At 39.6% G+C, this 22,865-nt stretch overlaps 1 protein-coding gene across 3 annotated transcripts; it reads right to left on the reverse strand.

Annotated features, from left to right (window-relative positions):
• Positions 1-1,763: 1,763 nt before the first annotated feature.
• Positions 1,764-21,377, reverse strand: NT5C2 (5'-nucleotidase, cytosolic II). 3 transcript variants are annotated; one of them, XM_032608272.1, is made up of 17 exons: positions 21,238-21,369; positions 20,068-20,163; positions 19,714-19,737; positions 14,348-14,439; positions 14,122-14,179; positions 13,814-14,017; positions 13,011-13,104; positions 12,311-12,364; positions 10,007-10,090; positions 8,935-8,976; positions 7,070-7,177; positions 6,735-6,801; positions 5,840-6,010; positions 4,388-4,439; positions 4,211-4,271; positions 3,895-4,071; positions 1,764-3,288 (listed from the first exon to the last, which is right to left on the reverse strand). In XM_032608272.1, exons 7-17 carry the CDS (start codon positions 13,068-13,070, stop codon positions 3,049-3,051), a joined length of 1,116 nt encoding a protein of 371 aa, XP_032464163.1. In that variant the 5' UTR covers positions 13,071-13,104; positions 13,814-14,017; positions 14,122-14,179; positions 14,348-14,439; positions 19,714-19,737; positions 20,068-20,163; positions 21,238-21,369; the 3' UTR covers positions 1,764-3,048. The 3 variants fall into 3 exon arrangements, with proteins under 3 accessions (XP_032464163.1, XP_032464162.1, XP_032464161.1); XM_032608271.1 differs by lacking the exon at positions 13,814-14,017 and having other exon boundaries at positions 1,765-3,288; positions 21,238-21,368; XM_032608270.1 differs by lacking the exons at positions 13,814-14,017; positions 19,714-19,737 and having other exon boundaries at positions 1,765-3,288; positions 21,238-21,377.
• Positions 21,378-22,865: the final 1,488 nt, after the last annotated feature.

Raw genomic sequence — 22,865 nt, forward strand, 5'->3', positions numbered from 1 at the left:
GCCTCACAAAGTCTGAAACTAAGTGGTGTTTTCCAAATACCCAGGAAGGAAGTTCTGAAAAGAGTTGGGAGAGCTTCCTCTCAGTCTAAACACCTTAGGGTTTTTTTTTAAACGGAAAATTATAATTTTATGTTTCGCTTCCTTAATTATTAGCAACAGAGAGAAACTCATATTCATGTTTTAACAAGTCCAGTTACAGCTGCTCTGAGTCCCTGCCCAAGGACCACTTACTTCCCGGTACTCTTCTAACAGGAGTAATATGCAGAGAAGCAAAGGCTCTGCTCTGGGCCTTAGACTCCTATGGAATCCTAGCTCTTTAAAGTATATTTTGGTGGTCCTAAAGAAAGCTGTAACCAGTAGTGGAATTCTTATTCCAGGTGTGTGCTTTTCATTTCTCAATCTTTGGACCCACTACCAGAGACTCATCTAGTTGAAAAGAAACTCTTAGATAAGATCTTATGTGAATAAAACAAAACAAAAGAGGTGGTAAATTAAAGCAACGTGATCATGTTGGGCCTTGCTCTAACGGGAGATGTTTAAAGGTACTATTAAATTAGCCATGTAGTTGTAATAAGTCACTCAGATATTATTTGGCTTTGGGAACACTGAAGACAGTGTCAAACTGGGCAGCATCTCCATCTTGAATGAGAATAATTAATAGCTGGGGTGATCACAAACATATTTGCTAAAATTTAAAACAGGAGCAATATCTAATTGCTATAACAATTTCTTTTTTTTTTTTCTATTTATATACTTTGCCTATTTTATTTATTCATTTTGGCTGCGTTGGGTCTTTGTTGCTGCACGCGGGCTTTCTCTAGTTGTGTCGAGTAGGGGCTACTCTTCATTGCGGTGTGCGGGCTTCTCACTGCAGTGGCTTCTCTTGTTGCAGAGCACGGGCTCTAGAGCGCAGGCTCAGTAGTTGTGGCGCACGGGCTTAGTTGCTCCGTGGCATGTGGGATCTTCCCGGACCAGGGATCAAACCCATGACCCGTGCACTGGCAGGCAGGTTCTTAACCACTGCACCACCAGGGAAGTCCCTGCAATAGCATTTCTAACCTAATACTTTAAAAGTAGCATAAATTCCTAACAGATACCAGAATGTACATGTCTTGATGTGACAGTGTAAAGCCCTACACATTCAAAGTGGTGATGTAATATGGCCTTGGCTAAGTTACTGAGCTGTGTTCCCTACCTATAAAATGATTTTTAAAAAAAGGGGAAAAAAAAAAAAAAGGGGAAAAAAAAAAGCCTCACCTCGTAGTCCTGTACCAAAAAACTTTCCATGAAAAACCTGAGGCCTATTTAAGTGCTATAAATTTAGCCATTAATCATGCTAGACTATATTTCCTTTAAGAGAAAGTCAAATTGATATCACTAAGTCAAACCTAAGCCCACGGACTTCCCTGGTGGCGCAGAGGTTAAGAATCTGCCTGCCACTGCAGGTGTCACGGGTTTTGAGCCCTGGTCCAGGAAGATCCCACATGCCACGGAGCAACTAAGCCTGTGCGCCACAACTACTGAGACTGCGCTCTAGAGTCTGCGAGCCACAGCTACTGAGCCCATGTGCCACAACTACTGAGCCTGTGCTCCATAACAAGAGAAGCCACCTCAGTGAGAGGCCTGCGCACTGCAACGAAGAGTAGCCCCTGCTCACCGCAACTATAGAAAGCCCGTGTGCAGCAACAAAGACCCAACACAGCCAAAAACAAATAATTAATTAAAAGAAAACCACCAAAAAAAAACCCTAAACCCACTTGAAGACTAGCAGTTACTATAGTTGTGCTACAGGAAGGGGTCAAAGTCAGTATTAGAAATATTATACTTTATTGACTTCTAGAGCAGCTAACCTACCCTCCCGTGTTGACAAATGACAGTAAGAATGGAAGAAACATATAAAGGTTAAAGTAAGAGTCTACACCACTGTGAAAAATGTTGTAACAACTTTCACTGTTCCGGTGAGGCAGTTATAATACCTTGAAGTATACAGTGATTCCATTCTTGTTCTGAACAACAAGAAGTGATTTCACTTGGGATTCTGAAGTGAATTTATCCACGTTGATGTGCCCTGGTTTTGTAAAGGTTCTGGCTTACAGAGCCCTCTTCCCACCCTCTTATGCTTGAATTTGAAATACAGCAAGAGGATACAGAAGGCTGGAACGGGGTGGCATGAGCCACACGATATGGCCCACACTAATGAATTTACTCCGCTATGGTGTAATATAAGGAGGAGGTTCTCTTCTTTTCGGGTGGCTTCATCCTTTGTCCTCTTTCAGCTGAATTCTTTCTATAGATTTATCCCAGATGAGAAAAAGACCGTGTTTTTGGATAATAAACATTTTTGCTATCAATCAAAAACATGTAGAAGTGGATGAAGACTTCTGCCTCAAAATGAAATTGCTGCAGTCCATTCCAGACCAGCCCTACCTACAGCAAGTAGAGAACACATCTGCTAAGCCACTGACAGCAGCCTTACTGGAGTCACTGAGGACACTTACAGAAGCTTGTAAAGGAACCTTGACCTTAACAGAAGACTACATTTGATAATGGAAATAATATATTTCTCCACTGATATACAATACTTATGCAATGCACTGAAAAAGATGGATTTTGGAATAAGAGCACGATTTGTACCATAACAACATTTTTGGATCACCTCTTCCCATTGTCTTCCCATTGTCTTCCTTGCTCCACTCTGAGACCCTTCACCACCCTTAGTGTATCTGGATACACTATGACATACTGATGATGAAACAAGACAAGGCAACAGTGTCACAAGCCACGATGGAGCCAGCTGCATGCAGTTCAGCCCAGCTTTACCCTTACTTTCCTCCAGTACAGACTCCATTACAATTCTGACCCATCTGCAAAGAGTGCAGACACACAAAACTAAAACAAGTATCCCCTACGATTAGAGTATTTTAAAGTCTTCAGAAACTTTCCGGATGTACCTTTGATGGAGCCCCCCCACCCCCCACAGGGATATCCTTTACTCCTGGGAGTCCTGCCAGAACTTGTTTAATGGGTGCTCAGTTTTGCTTTTCCTCCTCATTCTTCCTCTTCCTCCTCTTCCTCTTCATCATCATCTTCATCATGGCAGTGTGTAATTTCCTGGGGGGCCAGTGGGAAGAGGTTGGGGGGCTTAATCTCACTAATCGACCGTGTCAACTGGTGACGTTTGTAGTCGGTATCTTTGAAATCCACTGATGTACGGTTCCGGGTTGCAAGAGGGGACTCCATCTCATTGATATCTACATGTGTGTGTTCCACTGTTGACTCATGAGGCATCTACAACAAAGTCAGAGGTTCAGAAAGCAGGCAGAACAAAACAGCTGTCTCCCAGATCCTAATCCCTCTGCCTTTGTTAGATGGCTGTACAGAAGCACCTATAATGGGCCAGAGGCCAAGCCAATTCAGCTACTGAAGTATCTTCCTAGAACTTCCTAAAGCTGCCTATCCTCTCTTCTCTCCCACTCAAAACTGTGCCCACACTGTATACTATAGCCTGAAACTGGGTAAGATGGGAGAGAAGAGATTATTATTTCCTATTTATTTCACAGCAAAAAAGTCTTGAAATATAGATCAGTATTGGAATATAGGAATTTAAAACTACACTTCTCTCATTTAGCACTAATAATAGAGGAAGTCTTTACCATTCAAACAACTTTTAAACCAAGTAGTTTTCAAAGTAAAGTTAAGCTCTGTAACATTCTATCTTGCTCATACTTTCTCAAAAACTCCTTTTTGTGCAACCATGTAACCTGGCTCTGGGCTTTGCACATTGGAAAGAAATGATCTAAACTTTCCTGTACCGTGCCAGATAGCTAGTGGCAGCTCTTGGCCTTAACAGCGTAATCTTAACTGCAAAGAGTAGCCTTAGGCTATTTAACTCACCAAGACGTGGGCAGCTCTGAAGAGGTAGCTGAACGGGTAATACAGCAGATTAATGAAAGATGCTGCATAGAGATCAGCATAGCGCATCACCTGACTGGCAAAGAGGGTCTGCCGGGAGCCACTGCGAAACAGGCTTCCCATCATCCCGTAGCACATGTCCATGTCATGAGTTACTTTCTAAAGCAAAGAACAAGATTAAGGCTCAGCTCATTCGATAAATATTTACTGAACACTGGCTATGTGCCACTCCCTGTATAATATCAGAAATCACTTAAAGTTTATTTTCAAAGTTTTCTCCCAAATCCCATTTGGATACCTTAATACGTCTCTGGATGGAGCTAATGTCGGGGCGCTCATTGCTGCTGCTGTCAAGGTGCCTGGAGACAAGAAAAATCCAGTGAAAATCTCCAGAAAGGACGTCTCTTACATCTAAGTGACTCCTGAAGAGGTAGATGGTTTTTAGGGAAGAAATTTTTAGGGTTAGGAAACTTACTTGTAGAGTTCAGCCAAGAAAATATCCAGGCTCTGAAGCTCTTCGAAAAGTGCTAAAGTTTGGAAGAAAAAGGAAAATGTTTTAAGTAAAACAAAAATCATCTAGTTTTTAACTGTTGCTAAAACTAAAGTAAAAGGCTGCAGATATGACTGAAAAGTAAAGCTATGGGTGAGTGTGTAAAATGACTTCCTTCCCCCACCTTCGGGAAAACCCACTGACACTGCTTGGAATCTGGCAGATGACGCCAGCATTTCCTCCTACTTAAAACCACCCACTACATACAACTTTCCTAACTGGATGCTGATTCTGAGCTTATGAAGTGCCAATTCATACCCCATCTCAGGTGTGTCAGCAAAGCAAGTGTTAACGGTTTCCATCTTTAGATAAAAGCATAAGTCACAAGTCCAGAAAACAGAACCAAATCAACTAGATTTCTAAAATTCTATAGGCAGAAAGTTGAAAATGTAGATGAAAGGCTAGCCAGAAAATCCCACCAAGAAGTACAAACAATAGCAACAGCCACTATACATTGCATGCTTTCTGTGTGTTCTAGCCTTTCTCAACCTGGGTTCCCCAACGAGAATCCAGCCATGATGTATCCAGTGTATATAACAAATCTTCTTTATCTACCATCTTTGGGGAGAACCGAGAGTCATTCAAATCATTTTGTCTGTTCTGTGGTTCAGATGAGGAGCCTCGGTTGAGAAAGGTTGTTACTTCTATCTCCTTTATGCAGGCAGCTTTATGAGAGTAGGTGTTACCCTCATTTTCACATATGAGGATACTAAGGCACAGGGTGTTTCAGTAACCTGCCTGAGGGCTGAAGATAGTAAGTGGGGGAGCCAGGGTCACTACCTGAGGCAGGCTGAGTTTCCAGAGGCAGGACCTTCCACCACGCTGTGAGTGACGCTAGCTAGGACTGGCTGGAGAACTTGTGTGTGTCAAACATCTTTACATAACTAGGGTCAAAGCTCAATTCAGTGCAGAGTATAGCTCAGTTCAGAGAGTGCCTCATTCTCTACTTCTCAGAAGAGCAAATAAATACCAGGTGATCAGCACTCAGAGCCATCAATGCCCCAGAATCACAGATACGAGCTGGTGGCAGAGAGACTGGAACTAGCAGGCATGATTGAACAAATAAGGGACTACAGAGGTAAGCAGAGTTCACTTTCAGTTGCTACTGTAACATAACTCAGACCAGTAATATTCTAAACTTTAAAGGGATTCAAGAAGGCGGCTGAACAAGATAACCTCAAAATTCTGGGCTTCTGTGAAATATCTGGCTCTATGAGAAGGAGGTATCCAAATACAAGGGCCCATCTTTTGACCACCTCTGTCTGACCCCCTGCATACAAAGTAATGGTTCATCAAAGAGGACTGATTCATAGCTGGGCATTCAGATATAAACTAGCTACGTCAAAGATTTATAAAGTAAGAATAATGGCTCCTTACAACTCTTATCAGTCCAGACATGCAGCTCCTGTGCAAGTTCAGGAATCACCAAAAAAGTTCGCCACCCTTGCCGTTTCTTTGATTTTAAAATGTCCCCAAAAATGTGATCTCCAATATATAAAATGTCTTTGCCCTTGGCTCCCAACAGATCACAGATTGTATCAGATGAACCTGAAACAATGGAACGAACAATGAGAAAACAATAAATGTCCCCATATTAAAAACCAGTGTTCCAAGTACCATAACCATTAATTACAATTAATTTTATTCTTTTAACTATGTGAGGAACACACTAAAAGGGTGCACCTTTCTTAAAGATAAAGACTCACCATTGTCTTTTTTCATCAACCTTTTTAGTGCCCCTAAGACGAGGCCTTTAGCTCCACTGTGCTCACCAGAGCTCTTGATCACCAAACGCGAGCAACAAAACTACACGTCTCAGCTTTAGGGGACGTAACCCTTCAAAGTACCACTGCCATTTCTCATCACAGATCTGCCATTAGGTTGGCTTTCTTCCACTGCTTCTCATTCCAACAAAATACACATCTGTGTCCACAGGGGCTCCTAAAAACCCCTAGAGGACCCCTTGGGAACCACCCGACATGATTCCAGACACTGAGAAAATGCCTCAAGTAGGCAAAAGGAGGATTGGAAAAAACTGATCCTTTTAGTGAAAATCAAAGGTTCACTAGGACATACTGACCACTTCTCAAAACCTTTCTTCCTGACTCCTATTGTATTAGTAGGTGATTGAAGTGTTTACCATCAGGAGACGATATCTTTAGAGTTCTAAAGAGTATATGTGGCACTGTGCCAGGAGGACACCAAAGCTTTCAGGTCTGAGCAAAGGTCTGAGCAAAGACTTACACTAAATAAGGGGAAGTCTGTGACTCACCCCCAGAGTAGACAATGCCATGCTGCAAGGGGCCCGTGTAGGTACCAATCTTCAGCTTGCCAGTTTTCTGTGAGAAAAGAATAGGAACTTCGTAATGCTTTATCCTTCTATCACAATCTCCACCCAAAATGCTACTTGGCTAGGCAGCCAAATGAATGTCACTTTTGAATTATATTCATTTGAATTATTCTGCTATATCGATTAAGACCAAAAAACTTCAAAAGAGAGATATGGCTAATAAGTTAAAAATACCTGTTTCCATAGGGAGAGTAGGAGTGGGGAAAGGAGGAACATTAAGGGTAATTGCTCACAGATACACCTTCCTCTCAACTTACAGTATCCACCTGACGCAGTACTGTGCCTTCTCCAAAAAAGAGTGGTTTCCGTGCGTCCACCAAGATGAGGTCAAAGTAGGACTGCCATGGTCGGTGGGAGCTCCCAGGCTGATAAGGGAGAAACAGCAAAAGCCAAAACATCACTCCTAACCTTAAAGCACTCATGTTTCATCTCAATCAGATGAAAGGAATGTAGAGATACTAAGTATAACCAGAAAATCCCACTATTTTATTAAAAACATATTGTGGCTTATTATAAGCCACATCCTTTTGGAAGCAGGCAAAGTAAAAATATAAACAATGACTCTAACCACTATATTTTAAATCGTTTCACCTACCTATCAATTTATTTCAAGCAATATAATGTATGAAAGAAAGTGTGCTCACACTCTAAAAATGGGCTATAAGAGGCTCAAAGGGGCTAAAGAGAGTTGCAAAACAAATATGTAAGAGACAGATAAAGAGGCAGATTAGCATCAGAACTGAAGTATACAACTGACGTGGCACTATTATTAGCAGATTTCATCAGTTATGTTCTCAGAATGATGGTTCCAGGTACACACTGGTCTTTGGCTTATATGGCAGGCTAATCAGCACTAATGTAGAAGGGATGCCCGTTAACATTACTTCCATCCTGAACTGGAACCACGGCATTAACCTTTTAAGGTCAAGACAAAGAGCACTGCATTACTCTGCTTTTAGGTGATCTCAAAACAGTTATTTATGACATTTATTCAAAGAAGCCTAGTGACTAAATCGCAATGAGTATTCCTTAAATCTAAATATGGCCAAACTACAGGAGTGAAGACTTCTCTGCTAAATATCAAGGTTAGCTGTTCTTTTGGCACGGAACTCAGCAATAACTAACAGCAGAATCTAGACGTTGGCAAGAATATATACATTTTCTCTGTTTCTTTTAATTACATTATCTTCTTCAACCTGGAAATTCCTTTATTTGCCACACAAATGTAACAACTCTGTATAGAATTTCTTGGGCATAAAATGATTCTGGGGCTTCCCTGGTGGCGCAGTGGTTGAGAATCTGCCTGCCAATGCAGGGGACACGGATTCGAGCCCTGGTCCGGGAAGATCCCACATGCCGTGGAGCAACTAGGCCCGTGAGCCACAATTACTGAGCCTGCGCATCTGGAGCCTGTGCTCCGCAACGAGAGGCCGCGATAGTGAGAGGCCCGCACACCATGATGAAGAGTGGCCCCCACTTGCCGCAACTAGAGAAAGCCCTCGCACAGAAATGAAGACCCAACACAGCCATAAATAAATAAATAAATAAACATTTAAAAAATTATTCTGATCTCATCCTACTAAATACCACATGAATCTCTCTTATTTCTGTCTACTAAGTTTTCAAACTGCTAGCAACTTTAAATTACACTAACTCCTGGCATTACTATTATTATTTTAATATTTATTTATTTATTTTTGGCTGCACTGGGTCTTCGGTGCTGTGCCCAGGCTTTCTCTAGTTGCGGGAAGAGGGGGCTACTCTTCGCTGTGGTGCACGGGCTTCTCATTGCCATGGCTTCTCTTGTTGCGGAGCATGGGCTCTAGGCGCGCGGGCTTCAGTAGTTGTGGCACACGGGCTCTAGAGCGCAGGCTCAGTAGTTGTGGCGCATAGGCTTAGCTGCTCCTCGGCATGTGGGATCTTCCCGGACCAGGGCTCAAACCTGTGTCCCCTGCATTGGCAGGCGGATTCTTAACCACTGCGCCACCAGGGAAGCCCATTACTTCTAATATTAATGAAGATTTCTGGATGGCTCCTGACCAATTCCTTACCCTCAACATTCCAGGATATTAAATGCATTCATTGTTACTAAAGCAACAGTCTGTTAAGTTAAATAGAGTACCTTGGGGCCATGTGGGAAATCAAACAGGTAAGTCATGATTTTCTGGAAAAAAAAAAATCCAACATAAGGTCCACATACTACTTCTGCAAGAGATATATGACACCTAAATAAATCACACACAAGCTTTTTATAAGACATGTCTTTTTCAATACAAGATTCATCACATTCTTGTTTCCTCTAAAGTTTATGAAATCATGGCAGTGGAAGAAGCCAGAAATGAATGCTTCATCATAGCAAACAAACGCAAGCTTCTGACATTCTCAGTAGAACACAGACTTCTAGATTTTTTTGTACAGATGCACATCCATATATTCCTATCCAGTTCTCCTAGTGGACTGGAACACATATTTGGAGGTAAAGGGTATCTGAGATAAGGGTGTAGAGATAACTAATGACTCACATGGAAATAATATACCTTGGCCCTCTTACTACTGTTCCTAGACCAACCAAGCCAACTTACTTGCTTACTCCAAATCACCAAATTTCTAAATCAACATTTTACATAAAGAGGATTGGGGAGTGCTGAGCTTCCTGTTAGTACTGGGAACCTGTAACTGTCTTAGCAAAAGTAACATGATAAGGAGTTAAATCATCTTTTCTATATGCTTCAATCATGGCAAAAAAATTTTTTAAGTTAAGAGGTAGTAAATTTTGATGGCTAAGAGTCAAAACACCTTAGCACCATCTATTTCTGTCTGGCTCCCAACAGCAGGGAGGGCACATATGTACACATGTGCAATAATAAAGGGTGTAACTTCTCAAGTTTTAGAAATGAAGCACAAAGAGACAACGAAGACATTTTAATCAGCGCAAATGTTTTAAATAACCCCTAAGAGAAAACCTTCAAGTAGCCAATTGTAATGAGGGAAAAAAGTCAAAAGAAATATTTAGAAAAATTTGAGAACCGCTCTGATGTATGCTATATATTTTTGCTTTTTTCATTCTGCTTTCAAAATGAAATGGCAATAAAATACCCTCAGTTAATAAACTATCTTCCTCATTATAGTCACAGTTCTTTAGTCCAAAATAATTCCTTTGTATAAATAAACAAATATGAATATTAAGCACTTACATCTGTGTATTTATAGTCACTGTTGGTGGCAAGAAATACTTTCCCTACTTCCTTCATCCGGCTTAGAAGCAAAGGCAGTTTTCCCTGAAATATAATTATGATGATGAGCGAAACACTAAAACACACAGATATTCCTCCACTTGTGTTGGGGTTATGTCCCGATAATACACCAAACATGACAGCTAGCCAAGCCTACCTTAAACGTGCTGAGAACATACACTGGCCTACAGTTGGGCAAAATCATCAAACACAAAGCCTATTTTATAATAAAGTGGTTGAATATCTCATGTAATTTATTGAATACTGTACTGAAAGTGAAAAGTAGAACGGATGTTACCAGTTGTCTACCCCCGTGATCGCATGGCTGACTGGGAGCTGTAGCTCACTGCTGCTGCCCAGCATCACGAGAGTATCGTAGGGCATATCACTAGCCTGGGAAAAGATCAAAATTCAAAATTCCACATACAGTTTCTACTGAATGTGTATTGCTTTCACACCATCGTAAAGTCAAAAAATCTTAAGTTGGGGACCATCTGTATATATTCATTTACACTGTGGAGTAGTTAGACACTGGACTTTTGTCCACTGAAATAGGAATAGGGGATGCCCTTTAAGGGAGGGATGGTTGGTTGGTTGGTTGGTTGGTTGGTTTCAGAATTTTGCATTTAGAAGACCACATTGTCACTATGCATGAGTTACGTATCATGTATGTAGTGTATACATGGTGTATATATAATAGATTTATATATAAAATATATAAATGATTACATGCCTATTAAAAACATCTCTCTAACTTCCTCATTATGTCTGCCTCAGGAAAGAGTTTAAATTACCTTGTAATCTCTAAAAGTAAGTGAATTAAGTGTGTGAGAGATGAGGAGAAGCTGATTTTTAAACATCATCAGCTAAATACTCTATGGAGAGTATTAGATATGGCTTCACCGTATATACTTTTATTTTATGAAATACCTTGCAGAAATGACATGATGTGTCATGATGCAACCTAGAAATGTCCAGACCCACCTGCAGATACATGAGGAAATTCTAACTCCTGATGTGACCAGAAAGAAAAACAGCCTTTCCTTCTCTCACAGTAAATAGCTTCCTTCACTTAAATCCTCCTGAACCCCTCAGTGTTCTTTCTTGAAACAACAATCATGGGAGTGGGAGTGGATGGGAAATAGGAGGTACAAAGAATGAAAACAATAAGAAATCTTTACCAAAGAACTTTGAGAAAATAATTGCATTCTACTTTTACTCTGTAAGAAAAGGAAGAAGTATCTCATCTCAGTGCTGTGTGTGTCTGTGTGTACTTTTTATTTTGAAATCATTTCAGACTTACAGAAAAGTTGTGAAAATAGTACAGAGGGTTTCTATATATTCTTTATCCAGCTTCCCTTAATATTAACATCTTAACCCCAGCATAATGATCAAAACTAAGAAATTAACATTGGCACAATGCTTTTAACTAAACTACAGATATTTAAAAATTTTATTAGGTTTTCCACTAATGTCACTTGAAGTATTTTAAAGCTTTCCTCATTATTCCCTATTTATAGGTTAAAGGCAATTTAAATAATAGTCACACATATAGTGTTTTTTTTGTTTGTTTTTTTGGTTTTTTTTTTACGGTACACGGGCCTCTCACTGCTGTGGCCTCTCCCGTTGCGGAACACAGGCTCCGGATGCGCAGGCTCAGCGGCCATGGCTCACGGGCCCAGCCGCTCCGCGGCATGTGGGATCTTCCCGGACCGGGGCACGAACCCGCATCCCCTGCATCGGCAGGTGGACTCTCAACCACTGCGCCACCAGGGAAGCCCCATATGTACATTTTTTAGATGATCTAGCGCTGTGGTTATGATTCAGGATACATTTAGGTGTGACTTTGGCTTTACTACTTATTCACTGTATGAACTTGGGCAAGTTATTTAAGTCCCCAGTTTCTTCATCTATAAAGCGGAGGTAACAGTAACTAACTCACAGTTATATGGAAGATTAAATGGGATAATGAATGTAATCACTTAGCACAGTGATGTGCGCAAAGTAACCACTCTAGCTGCTGTTATTGTAATTAGAGCTAAAGGACAAATGAAATACTGGGTCTTCTTGCCTAGTAACAAACAAGAAAAACTAAAACCCATGCTCCGGCTGAAAACTCTTGGTGATTATACTCGGAGTGTGTTAAACTGCCACGACAGAGAAATATCTTCTCTTGTCCACTTCGTTATAAATAAGCTTGTTATTAATTTCCCTAATAGGTAAAGGAAGCTATCATGCAGATCTATTTTTCCCTTTATTACTTACATCTTTGACTACATACTTCTCAAGATTTTCAACTGTCTTTTCCTTAAGGGAACCCTAGAGAAAGAAAAAAGAAAGCAAGAAGAGAACAAAATCAATTTTTAAGTTTATTATAAAAACTGTGACTACTGTCAGCCTAAATGCATTTCTTAAGTATTTCCAGAAAAGTAGATAAACTAAACAAGTCCAGGATAAAGTGGCAGATGTGATGTGCTGCAACTCCACCTCCAAAATGTATTTAAAATATAAAACTTTTTATTTTAAACTAGAAATCAAAAGGCATTTCATATTGTATTCAGCATAATTTATAATAAATGTAAACATAATATTACTTAGTTAATGTTATTGGCCAAGTGGGAGGTATTTGGAAAAAACAAATGGACCATAATCATCCTGAAAGGATATGGTAAGTATAATCCTAATGCTAAAATCTCTTCCAGTAAGTTTGGGAAATGCAAACTGAAATAAGATCTAGAAGCCAAGCACCACTACTGAGGAAAGACCGGCATTACCTCTGTAAGCAGGACAGCCAAAGACAAGGACAGAAGTATTCTAGACAGCTATCACCAGCGGCAAATCCCACCCCCCCACTTTTTTTTTAACAGATGAACAATTCTGCTCTATTTGCACTTGGAAAGTTAATGTCAGACCATAAAAAACACATGCCAGGCAGTGAGCAGGTGAAGAAGCAGCTCCTAGGTACCTTGTAATGAACCCAGTCAACCGCATCTCTTACATCCTGGAACATACTCCGGTAAGACATGAAGAGGTCCCCATCTTTAAATCCGGTTTCACAGCTACAGAAAGATAAAAAGAACATGACAGGGAATCCAAAAGAGGGTAAATAAAATGAATATCAAACATTGCCCAGGGGACCCAAAGGTTCCATTGTCACATAATAAAGGCCGTGTGGCTAATTTGGAAAATAATTACTCCCTAATGAAAACCCATTTTGACCACCAGAGATGACTACAGTGTTCAATGGAATACAATAACTGTGAACAGATGCAAAGTGGTAGAAGAATATACTGAATGGAAGCTAAAAGGCCAGTTCCAAAAATATCAGGTCCTTTATCACTTTTAAGAAACAGGTTCCCATCAAAGAAACATTTAAAATTGGTAATTTAGGTTCTCTCCACCCTCACTTTTCTGACATTGTCTCTAGGTACTAAGGTATTATCTATTTTCTGTTTATCTTAGTGACTTAGTGCTCCACCAAATTTAGTGCCTTGAAGTGGATAAGGCCTAGAGAGGATAAGAAGTTTGCAAACTCTGGCACATACGGCTGAACTTACAATTCTCCCTAGAAAGGAAAGGATAACTTTTTCAAGACTTAAGCAAAATTTTACTTCAGGGAGGATAAACAGTATTTACTACTCAATTAATCTTGCTGGGCCTGGGAATGAAACTAAATTACCATCCCTGAATGGCTCCTGGGTAGCTGCTGTGAAATGAGTTGGGGGGTTTTAGTGCAATTCTGCTTGGACAGATAATCATCACACAAACCTCCCACTCAGTTGTCACAATTAGCACCTCTGCTGGCCGTCTTCATTCCCAGGAGAAGCCAATCAGAAGTGGTCCCTTCCAAACATGGCTGCAGCACACTGGCAAGGAGAGGGCCGTGTGGGAGGTGAGAGCCTGCATGGAGCTGCTGGTGCTGTCCCATCTCTCAGGCTGGCAATGTGGCATCTTTCACTAGCACTAAATTCACTTCAGAAAAGCAGAAAAGACCTGCAGTGGCCAGTTCTCTAAAACCCTGTACATTAATTTTTTAAAAAATCAATTGGAAAAAGAAAATTATAGTATATACATACCTGGTATATCTGGGACAATTAGTAAAAAAATCTACTAGGCAGGCCAACAGGTAGGTCTCTGAAAAATGAAGAATAGATATTCATAAGCTAGAAGTGAGATAATGAAATTTGTTTCATTATGTCCTTGCGCAAAGACAAACGATCATGGAAAGAAGGGAAAGCATCAGTATATACAAGCACAGAATAAGCATAGAATATGTAATATATAAGCATAGAATGAGTCTACCTGGTAGGTTGAATAGTGTGTTCAGAATGTAAAATCTTTCAGTGTCATCTCGTTGAATAAATTTATTTGGATACTGCTCTCTAGTTTCTGGTCTGAAAGAAAAAATTTTAAATTAACTGACATTCAAAAATAACATTATAACTCTGAGACATATTCATCATTCAAAAATTAATTCAGATATTTTGGTGGCTATGTGCAAGGCAGGGTTCCAAATGATACACATGGCAGGACTTCCCTGGTGGCGCAGTGGATAGGACTCCGTGCTCCCAATACAGGGTGCCTGGGTTCTATCCCTGGTCGGGGAACTAGATTCCACATGCATGCCGCAACTAAGTAAAGGTTCGCATGCCACAACTAAGGAGCTCTGGAGCTGCAAGTAAGGAGTCCCCGTGCTGCAACCAAGACCTGGCGCAACCAAATAAAAAGAAAAAAAATTTAAAAAACCCAAAAAACACATGGGTAGCTCTGAAAAGGAAGAAGCTTGGTTCCAGCCCCTAAAAAGTTCTCAGTCTGGTAAGGGAGGTGAGTCACATACACAGACAATTACAAAAAGGTAAAAAAATCACAACTACAAGCAAGGTGCGAAGAGCTATGAGAAAACTGAAGAAGGGGAGACCATTTCAACTTAAGGGGTAGAGAGAAGTGAATATGGGGATGTGGAGAGGAAAATCTTGGAAGAATTCATGAAAATGGTAGCATATGAGCTGGCCCTTGAAAGCTAGATAGACGAATCCAGAAACTAGTCTGAGAAAAGGGAACAGAGAAAAATAAAGCTAGAAAGATGAATTGAGGCAATTATGCTATTGTTTTTATACTTCATTCAGGGGCAACAGTGCCACTGACAGTTCTGGGGTTTTTTTGGCTGCACTGGGTCTTTGTTGCTGCCTGCGGGCTTTTCTCTAGTTGCCGCGAGCGGGGGCTACTCTTTGTTGCAGTGCGTGGCCTTCTCATTGCAGTGGCTTCTCTTGTTGCAGAGCACAGACTCCAGGCGCGTGGGCTTCAGTAGTTGTGGTACGCAGGGGCTACTCTTCATTGCAGTGCATGGGCTTCTCAATGCGGTGGCTTCTCTTGTTGCAGAGCACGGACTCCAGGCGTGCGGGCTTCAGTAGTTGTGGCATGCAGGCTCAGTAGTTGTGGCTCACGGGCTCTAGAGTGCAGGCTCAGTAGTTGTGGCGCATGGTGTAGCTGCTCCGCGGCATGTGGGATCTTCCCGGACCAGGGCTCAAACCAGTGTCCCCTGCATTGGCAGGCGATTCTTAACCACTGTGCCACCATGTAAGTCCCCACTGACAGCTTTTAAGCAGAAGGATAAAACCATCAGAGATGAATTGTAAAAATATTAAATTAGTAGGAGTTTTAGGATAAAACGGAGGAAGAAATGTGATGTGTTGCAAAAATGGCTACAAATTCTTCCTATCATTTTGTAATGTGACTTTGCAGTTTTTCTGATTAAGAGGCTCAGTCTATTTCTCCATCCTTGAATACAGGCTTGAACGGCAGCAAATGGGATCCAAGCAGAGACTTGGAAAACACTTGTGTATTGGGGCTTGCCTACTCTTGCTGCACTTGGAACTCTGAGACTGCTATGTGAATGAGAGTGAGATAACCTGCTGGAGGGTAAAAGGTTACATACAGAAATGAGGTGCCCCAGCCAACAGGCTGCCAACTGCCAGACGTGTGAGTGAGGCCATTCTAGATCAGCTGAGCAATCCCAGAACTGCCCAGCTGACTCTCAGAATTTTGAGCTAAATCAAATGGCCATTGTTTTAAGCCACTAAGTTTTGAAGTACTTTATTATGCAGCAAAAACTAACTGACACAGAGACAGAGGCCTGGGAAATCAGTTAGGGGATTACTGTAGTAGTCCAGTTGGGAGCAGGAGGGGCATGTCCTAGAGTGGGCGCAAAGGAAATTAGAAGAATTATTCAAGAGAGATTGCCAAGGTAAAATGAACAAGACGAGGCAACTTATCGGATGTGGTAGATGAGGAACATAAGAGCCAAAGATGATGATGCTCACACTAAGAGGGTGTCTCTGAGAGGGTGGTGGTACCATAAACAGAATCATGAAAACTAGATAAAAAGTAGATATAAGAGGAATTTTATTTTGGATATGTTAATCTAAAAGTAAACATTTTTACAGGTAATTAGAAACGAAGGTCAAGAACTTAAAATAGAGATTCAAACTTGAGAGATAGCTGGGATCATCTCTGCACAGGTAATAAATGAAGTCAGCAAGACTATTAGAGCAGAAGAGGCCACTTAAGAGTGCAGAGAAAGAAGAGCAGACTGAGACTAGATCCACAGAAGATATTCAGAGTTTAAAAGAAAAAGCCAGTGAAAAAAAAACAGAAGTTAGAGATGCATGAGAACCTTAAAGAGTGAAATAAAACACTGCAAGAAGAGGAAGGGGATATAGTATTAATAAAAATATTACAGAGAGTATATATAGGGGTGGGATAGGGAGGGTGGGAGGGGGACTCAAGAGGGAGGAGATATGGGGATATATGTATACCTGGTTCACTTTGTTATAAAGCAGAAAGTAACACACCATTGTAAAGCAATTATACTCCAATAAAGATGTTTAAAATATATATATATATATAACAGAGAAACCAAAAGGGAGAAAAACTAAAACATAAAAATGCATAGTCCTCACAGTAAAATATGAAGATTAACTATTTTGAATAAAGGACACCAAATTTAAAGTTCATACTCAGAATAACTTGGGTAAATTCCTGCTTGTGTTTGTTAACTACAAATGGCATGAACTCTAGTTAGGGATATAAAATCACATTCGCTCCCTGTCTTAGTCACCCTTCTGAAATAAGTGTTCCCAATAAAGAATAACTTTATGGAATAGCATATCTTCTAGCCTTCCAAGATTTTCTGTAATGAAAATTAAGGCAGAAGGGAATAGTAATGATATGCTTTCCTCAGTCAGGTTTAGTAAGATGACGTTTTCATCATTAAAGAATAATTCCTTTACCTAAATATAGTTATTTATTAGGCAATTAGAACCCAAACAGACTTATAAATACAGTTAGTGATTACATTTTGTTTACTATATTTGTTTTTTTGGGTTATGTTCTTTTTTAAATTTTATTTTTGGCTGCGTTGGGTCTTCGTTGCTGCAGATGGGCTTTCTCTAGTTGCGGCGAGTGGGGGCTACTCTTCGTTGCGGTGCACGGGCTTCTCACTGCAGTGGCTCCTCTTGTTGCAGAGCACGGGTTCTAGGCACGTGGGCTTCAGTAGTTGTGGCACGCGGGCTCTAGAGCACAGGCTCAGTAGTTGTGGTGCATGGGCTTAGTTGCTCCGCGGCATGTGGGATCTTCCCGGACCAGGGCTTGAACCCATGTCCCGTGCATTGGCAGGTGGATTCTTAACCACTGCGCCACCGGGGAAGCCCCTACTATATTTGTTTTACTTTTTTTTTTTTTTTTTTTAAACGTTTGGCCGCGCCTCACAGCTTGCGGGACCTTAGTTCCCCGACCAGGGACCGAACCTGCACCCTTGGCAGTGAAAGTACGGAGTCCTAACCACTGGACCGCCAGGGAATTCCCTACATTTTGTTTAAATTAAGTGTCAAGTCAGGCTAGCATACATTTAAAATAAAAATTAATTCACGGGGAGGTAAAGTATCACAAAGGAAGGGATGCTAGACTTGGAGTTGGGAAGAAAACGGTTATAATACAGTACTGCTAACTATCTGTGACCCACAGAATAAAGATTTGATCTCAACATTATCCTAGTCTAAAACTTTAAAAGCCTTTACCATAATCTGAAAAGAGGCTCCAACTCAATTGGCAAGGCATATAAGGTGATGCGTGCTGGAGCCCTAATTTTCCTTCCAACCTTGTCCACATTATTACTTCAATAATTATCTTCCTTTCCCTCCATCTTCATTCTGTCCTTCTCCATGGACATATTTTTTTAAATTTAACTCTAAAGACTGTACAGTGCTAAGTACTGTTTGAATGATTCTGCATTTACTCATAAATGACTTATTTCTGAAACAATATTAAATGTATTTCCAAAGCAGCTATTTGGAAACTTTATTGGCTTATTTGGGGGGGAAGAAAGGAGGTCTATGGATCTTGAGTTAGTAAATCTAATTGTAGTACTAATATATAGAATTTCTTCTCTTCCTTTTCTTCTCTGACTACACCCCTACCCAGTAACACAAAAGTCCATTTCAGACGTTCATAAGTAGAACCTTGGTTCATCATCATTGGGATTCTGAATTGTAGTGACAATATCTATACATAAAATAGCTTGGGTTTTTAGATTTGCAGTCACTTCACAGTCTAAATCCTGCCTTTTGATATTCATGAACTTGAACAAACTCCTCACGAGAGGAACAGTGAAAGGAAGATAGATATAACCACTGGCCTAACCAGGTGTGTCAAGGTAGGGTGTTCACTTCATACTGTTCTACGTACACTTGGAAATTGTTTAGCCTGTGTAATGCCAGCTGAAGAGTCTTGTAACATATGATTCAATTCCAAATAGGGCATTGCTGTGACCTCAGGTTTAAAGGAAACTCTGGTACAGTTTCTGTTAGTTTGTGTCTCTTATCCCAAAATGTATTTACCAAAAAGACACTGTCTCTTTAACAACTTCATTGTAGACTGTGGTTTTTACTACTTTGCTATTGAAAATAAATAACAGACTGACACTTAACCCATTCTGATTTTAAGAGTTGCTGTGATCCTAATACAGTGTCAGTAGTAAATTAGGTAATATAACAGTAGAGAAAATATATACTGTAATTGTAAAGCCACAATTATAGAAACTGTCATGTTGTGGCACTGTGATTTTTAAAGAAAACTTGAGATGTTTCACAAAAAAACACTAGATACTAAATTTTATCTGCTGTTTATTACTGGGGTGAAAAGTCCAAATTAGTAAGAACAGTGGAAATATTCTAATTATGAAAATAAAACGTATCCTTATTTGTTTTAAATAGTGTCACTCTATATTCATTTTTTTTTTTTTTTTTTCTTCTTTCCTTGCGGTATGCGGGCCTCTCACTATTGTGGCCTTTCCCGTTTCGGAGCACAGGCTCCGGACACACAGGCTCAGCGACCATGGCTCACGGGCCCAGCCGCTCCGCGGGATGTGGGATCCTCCCAGACGGGGGCACGAACCCGCGTCCCCTGCATCGGCAGGCGGACTCTCAACCACTGCGCCACCAGGGAAGCCCCTATATTCATTTTTAACCCCATGTTTTTAAAAATTTTAACCGCATGATCAAATACCTGAAGGTACTCATTGTAATATAAAAAATAATGTATTAGCTGTTAAAAATCTCAGTCATTTACATTGCTGTAGTTTTAAATTTTTCAAAGCACTTTTACATACATACCTCTTCTGAGCAGCTACCTGAGAACTGTATTACAAAGGAGAAAATAAAAATCTTAGAATTTCAAATAAGTCAAAGCCACTACAGTTCTTTTGGGGCAAGTTTCAAGATTAGCTTTGTTGTATGCTATATAATTAGAAGGCGCTAATTTAAACAAAATGTAACTGCTAACTATATTTATAAGTCAGTTTGGGTCCTCACTGCCTAATAAATAATTTTTAAGTATCCTTATGTAAAGGAAATGATCTTTAATGATGAGGGAATAGGAAAGTATATTGTATTTGGGGAGACAATATCATCTTCATATTGTTTGACTATAAAAACACGAGAAAGAGGTTAAAGGTTCTTTGTACTCACCCCCTTATGAAGTTAAATCCATGTGCACAAACCAAGAGGTTTCCATAGGCATCAACTTTCAAAAGATTTCCGTACAGTGTATCAAAGACAAGTCCCCTATGTAAAAATGAAGGCATCACCAATCATGCAAAGTAATAAAGGCAATAATCTAATGGAGTATTTACTCCATCACCACAAACCAACCCTCACCTTATTCAGGTTTTATGGCAGCTCAAGTATATCCCCAAACAATATAACTCTAGAGGCTAAAGTGAGTGAATAAAATCTTAAAAACGAATCTCAGAACAACTAACAAATATTTACTCTGTCCAGATAAATAATCACAACTGTTTTATGTGAGAAATAAGAGCTTAATCAAACAAGGTGTAAACAATAGTTCCTCGTAATACAGCTGGTTCTATCCTAAAACAGAGTCTCTCTTAATTTCCTTGGACAACTGAGCTGCCTTATATTTCCCTCTGTTACATGTTGTATATGGGACATATATGATGGCATCTCAAAATAAGCATCATCTTTCTCTTTTTTTAAGTTTTTTGGTGTGGACCAATTTTAAAGTCTTCTATTGAATTTGTGACTATATTGCTTCTGTTTTATGTTTTGTTTTTTTGGCCACGAGGCATGTGGTATCTTAGCTCCCCAACCAGGGATCGAACCCACACCCCCTGCATTGGAAGGCGAAGTCCCAACCACTGGACCGCCAGGGAAGTCCCAGCATCATCTTTCTTAGTGTCAAATCTTTCTTATCAAATCCAGGAATGCAAACTGCCAAGAAGCCTCCTGATTACCAAGTTAAATATATTAGCAAAATATGTAACCGCTCTCCAATACCATAAGAGAAGAGCATCTGCGATTACCGTCCATCAATTTTAATAATCCCTCTTCTTTCTCATAAATGGATCTTCTTTAATAATGGATCTTCTTTAATAACAATAAACTAAGTTCAAAGTTCAAGTCAGGAACACAAAATATATGGTGTACATGAAAGGTTTCATGGTCATTTAAGAATCAACACTAACCAAAAACAAACAAAAAACCCCCAAAGAATCTTTTGATGTTTTGTTGGTTTTTTGTTTGTTTGGGGGAAGTTTTTTGATTGAGGATGCATTTGGAATTATTAATTTTGGGGACAGAAGGAGGAGTCTTAATCCAAAAATAATCTTGAAATATTACCTGGTAGGGAATGTAGAATCATATGCAAAGCTGAGCAGCTCCTGAGGATAGCCAATAGAAACTAATCTCTCCACAGTAAGCTCAAAGCCAAGGGACTCATACTCCGGGGACTTGTACACTGCACAAAGAGGAGGTTCTCATTAAAAGAATGGCCACTTAAAATAGGAGGCAAATGAGCGAATTTCTACTTTCCCAATTCCTCTCTCCTCCTAAATCTGCCATTTTTCTTCGTTTCCTTCAAACTCCATGTTTTGTACCGCCTTGAGTAATCACAGAACTCAACTGTCAGTCTGTGGAAATAGGTCATATTATAGTAGGAGGAGCAGCAACAAAATGAATTATCAGGCATTTCAGAAGAGTTCCTTCATTCTTAGGAAACCTAATTCCAAAATTATTTCCTCTTTATTCTTTCATGCCCACAATCTAAAGGCAGGTGGGATAATGTAATATGCACAGCTGTGATATTAACTATGAGAATATAATTAATATAAAACTAGATAGATCTATGTATGTTGAAGTCCTCACTGTTGTGCATGATTGGTGTAGGAATCCTTCAAAATTAGTTGTTTTTTCTTTTCTTAAAGACCAGTCTATTTTTAGAATTCCTATCTGGCTTAGTAGTTACTTTAAATTCCTTCTCCAGTTAGGATTTACTTGTTTTCTTTATCAGCCCTGACAATGTCATAGCCATCAAAATTGCATTTTGCAAATTATTAGTGCTAAAACAACCATAAGAAGACATGTCTGAGATAGGAAAATCTGGATATGAATTGGGAATTAGACATTGAAGAATTATAACTCATTTTATTAGACCTGATTATGGAAGAATGAGTATGAGCAAGTATATATATATATAAAATATATGTACCTCCTATCTGCCAAAGAAGAATAATGAGTTTTTTACAGGTGAAATAAAATGGATTTTGGAATATGGGGGTTTCTCTTTAATATTATATGTCTGAAGTTTTCTATAATGAAAAATCTTTTCAGAATCATCATTGCAGTTTAGTATAAAGAAAATGCTCCTTTAAACATGCTTCTTCCAAATGAAAGATGTAGGTAGGCAACCATCCATCAGTCTCTAGGTTGGGTAAGCCATATTAAAAATAAAAATAAAAATAAAAATACCTGCAATCTTGCTAAATGCCAAATGAGGATTGAAAAACACCCCCAAACATCCTATTCCTTTGTCTCATAATAATTAAGCTATTATTATTATTATAGTTCTACCTATAATTAACACATGTAGCCTATGGCTCAAACTGATTCTTCACTGCAATTAGCCTGCCTGTCCAAGTTAGTGCTAATGTTTTAATGAGTATGATTCAACTTTCCCTTTCCAAAAACAATCCTTTAGAATATTTCTGGAAATACATAAAAGAAAACAGCAATAGTGGTTTCCTCCACAGAAGGGAACTGAGTGACTAAGAGATAGGGGAAGGAAGAAGACTTTCAGGTACCTTCTTCTGTACCTTTAAAACTTGTAACGTATTAATGTATTATCTACTCTTTTCAATTAAATTGAAATTTTAAAAAAAAGGTGAGATTTTAAAATCTTTTAATAAACATTTGTCATATTTATAAGCCTCAAAATTTTAAGGTCCTTTAGGAGATGCTTAAGTCTCATC

The sequence above is a fragment of the Phocoena sinus genome, chromosome 16 (genome assembly GCF_008692025.1).
Source record: "Phocoena sinus isolate mPhoSin1 chromosome 16, mPhoSin1.pri, whole genome shotgun sequence".
In the NCBI taxonomy this organism is placed as follows: domain Eukaryota; kingdom Metazoa; phylum Chordata; class Mammalia; order Artiodactyla; family Phocoenidae; genus Phocoena; species Phocoena sinus.

Coding starts and splice junctions, on each gene's coding strand:
- NT5C2 (XM_032608272.1), bottom strand. CDS start 13,070: ATGTCTTACCGGAGTATGTTCCAGGATGTAAGAGATGCGGTTGACTGG. Junction 6,802..7,069: donor TACTGCGTCAGGTGGATACT/GTAAGTTGAGAG, acceptor CTTTTCTCACAG/AAAACTGGCAAGCTGAAGAT. Junction 4,072..4,210: donor CCATCCAGAGACGTATTAAG/GTATCCAAATGG, acceptor TCTTTGCTTTAG/AAAGTAACTCATGACATGGA.